At 35.1% G+C, this 5,111-nt stretch overlaps 1 protein-coding gene across 1 annotated transcript in view; it reads left to right on the top strand.

Moving 5' to 3' along the window:
* The first annotated feature begins 306 nt into the window (after positions 1–306).
* The window catches only part of LOC106879581 (polypeptide N-acetylgalactosaminyltransferase 13), a 31,994-nt gene continuing 27,189 nt past the window's right edge, over positions 307–5,111 (top strand). The window contains exons 1-2 of the mRNA XM_014929216.1: positions 307–731; positions 2,607–2,776. Of these exons, the coding sequence (XP_014784702.1) occupies positions 307–731; positions 2,607–2,776 (595 nt within the window). The remainder of the gene's footprint in view (positions 732–2,606; positions 2,777–5,111) is intronic.

Raw genomic sequence — 5,111 nt, 5'->3', positions numbered from 1 at the left:
ATTATTATTATTATTATTATTATTATTATTATTATTATTATTATTATTATTATTATTATTATTAAGGCAACGAGCTGACAAAATCGTTAGTACGCCGGACAAATTGCTTGGCGGGATTTCATCAGTCATTACCTTCTGGGTTCAGATTCCGCCGGGGTTAACTTTGTCTTTCGTCCTTTCGGGATCGATAGAATAAGTACCACTGAGGCCGATGTGTTTGTAGTAGAAAGGATTATTATTATTATTATTATTATTATTATTATTATTATTATTATTATTATTATTTTCTATTATTATTATTGAACCATGGAACAACGTCTTAGATACCTGATATTATTGGTTGTTTTGGTGGTAATAGTAAATATATTAGTGACTCTAAAGACATTCCGAAGTAATAACCAATATTCACCGCTCAATCTCTTCCACAAATATCAACAGCTTCACTCACAACTATGGAATATCACATTATCAAAACAGAAATTAGAATTCCCAAATAAAAAGAACAACTCTAGAAAAAATTTAAGTTTTAAAACAGACAATTCTGGAAACCCGCTTATCCATAATTATGGTAAAAATAACTTGAGTTTGAAAGGTGAGAACGGAAGTGGGGTAATTTTAAAACCAAACGAGGAAGAAAAAGCGAAAATTATGAGTAAAGGATACAACGTCAATGTATATATAAGTGATCTTATACCGTTAAACCGGATGGTGCCTGATTCAAGACCTGTCGGGTAAGTACTAAAATTCTATAATTATTAACTTCTTGGACGTTCAGTGGATCATCATGTTTGTGTACCAATAAAGATTTTGGCTTGTTAAAGTATATGCATATGGAACAGGTCGACATGATGTGACTTACCTTCATGCAACGCTATACTTGTAGTTGAAGTAAATTACAGAGAAACGTAGTTTGCATGAAAAATAATGGTCAAGTTAGTTTCATTACACGTAATGAGTGTGGAAAAATTTAATTAATCAATATTATTTTTGCAGTCAGTAGGAAAAGAAAACATTATTTCATTAACTAAATTTATTTTAGTTTGACAAGATAACTCCATAAAATAATTGTCAATGGCTACTCGTGTAAATTATCGTATATCAATGTAATGATTTTCTTATCAGTGATTTGAGAAATATGGAGAAGGCAATAAATTGCTGAGGAGGTTTAATAAGATTGAAACATGTCTCCCCTGTTTGCTAAGTTGAATTAGAACAATATTGGTCATTGAATTAATGTGAAATTTAACTTTTAAGTCAACTCAGCAAAAAACTACTTAATACCTACTTACAGCTAACTACTTTGAAAATAAAATTAAATGTTTTATTTTAGCTTGTCATTTAAGAATATGTTTAGTGCTTGTATGATGAGTATAGTCGCTACTTGAGATAATATTAGATAACATTGTTACTAAGTGGTATAGTTTTGGCAGTTAGTTGATGCCAATGCCTGAGTATCTTCACCTGACAAATTCCTTTCCTAGACGCAGTCATGGTCAATGGATTTTTATCTAAGACTAACAGTTGTCCATACATTCAAAAACTCCTTTCTTCATACTATCGATGTTTTAAATGGAGAGACAAAACTGATACCACTTTGTACCGCTATTGTTGCAGACATTGCTGCCGTTAGAATGTAGAAGACCAGAACAAATACCGTAAAGAATCCCATGAAACACTCCACCAATTCTGTCAAGACTCTACCTTAAATTGATGCATTTTTTATCTAACCCAAAGGCCAACGTTGATATTGGTCTAATTGTAAGTCAGATTGCAGAGAGGCAAAACAAATAGCATAAAGCTCTATGACAGCAAATTCACTGCCTTAACTGATATTAAATGCGGAAATATAATGATTTATATTTATATGATCTCTTGACCAGCCTCTAGATAAGAGAAACCTCTAATCTAAGGAAATGGAAAGTATAGCGTTCATACGTTTCCCAGCACAACGCAGATTGATTCCCCCGACACGCCGCCCTGAATGACATAATTAGAAGGGGCGTGACGCGGCTGGCTTCCTGCCTTAACTTGAGCCTGCAGGAACAGCAACTTGGGTCTTAACTGCGTCTTAACAGCGGGAACGATAAGCACTCCGACGGGATAACCCTCTTCCCATTCGAGGGGTGCAGATCCCTATTCTGGAACGCAACGTGCAGTCAAACGTTCTCCGGCCCCAATCTCACAGCAAATATTAGAGATGTAAAGCGAACTCATTACAAAGACTAGATTGCAAAATTCAAAAGTGATAATGATTTCGATCCTATTTTTAATCCATGGCATTTGCTTATGATATTAAGGATGATTTTCATCTTTTCCTCATACTGCAACAGTGGATTTTGAGCTCAACACTACAAGCTAAAACATAGTTCTCAATAGTAACTATTCACAGTTAAGTACATTAAACGCGATAGTGTTAAATGACTTTGCTTTGACCAAAACTCAGCAAAAGTGATTGAATATAGTATAAAGAGTTGACTCTTCAGTCTACATTCCAGCCTTCCTTCTAGCAGCTATTTGGTGACCGTTATGCTAGTGAACTAAGTACTTGTCACTGTTTAAACTCATATAACTTTTTGTTACATCACGATGTTACTCTTTGCTATCAGATGCAAAAATCAAATGTTTGATGAAAGTCACATGCCACAAGCTGCCGTCATTATTACAGTGTACAACGAGTGGCCTACTATTCTCCTAAGAACCATTTACAGCATTATAAATAGAACACCGCGTAACTTACTCAAGGAAATCATTATAGTTGACGACAATAGTGATTTGGGTAAGTACACTACATCGTTTTTACTTTCTTTCTCTTATATTTTTCTTGTTTTTCTTACGAATTTTTCATAAAGTTTTCTTCATAAATTTTCTCTGGATTTCAGTTTTCCCACTTCTCCAAGCTATTGATGTATGACTGGAAGTTGAAGAAATCAGGTATAAGTGTTAGTGAAACAGCTCAACTAGTATCGAATCCATATAAGTACTGACTCGCAGTGGATTTATTACGACTTTATGGTTTCTATTCAGGAAAGTGGTGTGTGAGTGCGCATGTGTGCCTCTGTGCGTGTGTATGTGGAGAGAAAGGAAGAGAAAGGAAAGTAGATGAGAGAGAGAGAGAGAGAGAGAGAGAGAGAGATGAGAGAGATGAAAGAGAGAGAAAGAGAGGGAGGAGACAAGGGTAAATTTGTGCCAAGCTATTTTCTTTTTTTAATTCTTTGATTAGTTCAAATTATTGCTGTCTAATTACGTTTAATCTCTCGAATTTCGGACTATTTTCGATTTCAGAATAATTACATCGTAGAACACGATTTTTGTCCTCGGTAACAACAGTCATTTTCTATTTGCATATCCCTAGAAAGTGTAAAAAATGGCTAATATTTCCGTCAAACTTTGCTTTTGTTACATTTATTCAGACTCCAAAGAATTCCTATCAACACATAGCTATGTTGCTCTCCTACTACTCATGCACATGATCAGAGATGCACATATTGTCAGTCACTAAGGGGCATGCTCAAGTGGTTATGGCCAAGCAACTGACAAGCAAATCTGCGGTATTGAGTAGAATATTTGCTGTAACGATATTTTTGCTTCAGCAACTCAACGCTGAATATCTGACGTGTAATGGAAAACAGGTATGTTTCAAAACATTGATATCCAGGTCACAAAAGTTTGACGAGAATAGTAGTCATTTCCTTCGATTTCTAGATAGAAGCAAATAGGAAATAACACCGAGGTCGACTTTACCTTTCATCCTTACGGGGGCTCGATAAATTAAGTACCAGTTGCGTACTGGAGTCGATCTAATCGACTGGCTTCCTCTCCCAAGCTTTTGGGCCTTGTGCCTAGAGTAGAAAAGAGTATCTTTCTATTTTTAATTAGCTTCTCTTCATTACATTCAACATAGGAATATCTGCAGGTTTTTCTCCATTTCCAACATAGTGTTGAACGTACAACACCTGATAAGTAATGCCTGTGTAGCGAGGTTCTTACTGAGGTTTGAATTATCACCCTTAGGTTTCTCGACTCAAGAGCAAGGCCTGCCACACTACTATGAAAGACCAAGTCAATTTAGAAGAATTGTGTCACCATAAAAGGCATTACAACCTATGTGAATATGGCTTATCAAATCAATAGAATCACTGCTTGTAGAGAATTCACATGAATTCTAGTTAAGGTATCAGCCACGCAATCACTTGAGCTATTGATATAACGATTATCAAGAGTTAACTCCGATACAAAATCACGATGTCTAATTTCCCTTGGAGAATTCTTATCCAATTTATATTAAAGAATAAACAACAGCGGCTTATCTAGTTTCGATCAGTTTCAAGTACAGCTAAATAGGATAAAGGTCATCAGGAATCCTAAATACACTGTTGTAAAACACCACCTATACCCACGTCAGAATCATTCACTAGTAGAGTCAGGTGTGCATCTGGTATTGACTAACTTAATAAAGTGGTCATGAATAATTTCTCTTTAATCAACAGTATTTCTTCTTGTGTTAAAAAGAATTTTCTCGATTTACCATTCCGGTCACATAACAGTTAAAAAATATGTCGTTTCAGAAGGGTGTAGAGTAAAATGTCTGAAGAAATTCAGTAAGCACGTAGAAATTCTCTTTAACCACACCAGTTTATTTTGTTGCATTCAGTTTCATTAAGTTTATTTGTCGTGACACCAAATTTGCTGCTAAGGATATCAAGTTATGTTGATGAATCGAACCCTCATTGTAGTGTGTTTATCGCCTAATCAGGTTTATCAGGGTCAGTTTCGTGCTGACGATATTTGCAGATGTTCTTTCTTTCTTCGTTGGGTGATCATTTTAGTGTGTAGAGACTTCGGGGTTACCAATTTTAGTATGATTTCTTCATTAATTCGTAGTTGGTAGTACACAATATTAGGTAGACTGCATCTGAAGACGAGAATGGTCACATTAATATTTATTTGTTTTCATATATTTCTACTGACCTGGAATGTCTGCATTTATATGCAAATACATATCTGATTTAACGGAACTATATTCATGATACAACAAAGCGAAAATTAAAATTTTCTGTAATACAATACTATATATCAGATAATAGGCGCAGGCGTGGCTATGTGGTAAGTAG

This window comes from Octopus bimaculoides, chromosome 15, assembly GCF_001194135.2.
Source record: "Octopus bimaculoides isolate UCB-OBI-ISO-001 chromosome 15, ASM119413v2, whole genome shotgun sequence".
Classification (NCBI taxonomy): Eukaryota; Metazoa; Mollusca; class Cephalopoda; order Octopoda; family Octopodidae; genus Octopus; species Octopus bimaculoides.
This window is presented reverse-complemented; position numbering and strand designations above follow the sequence as displayed.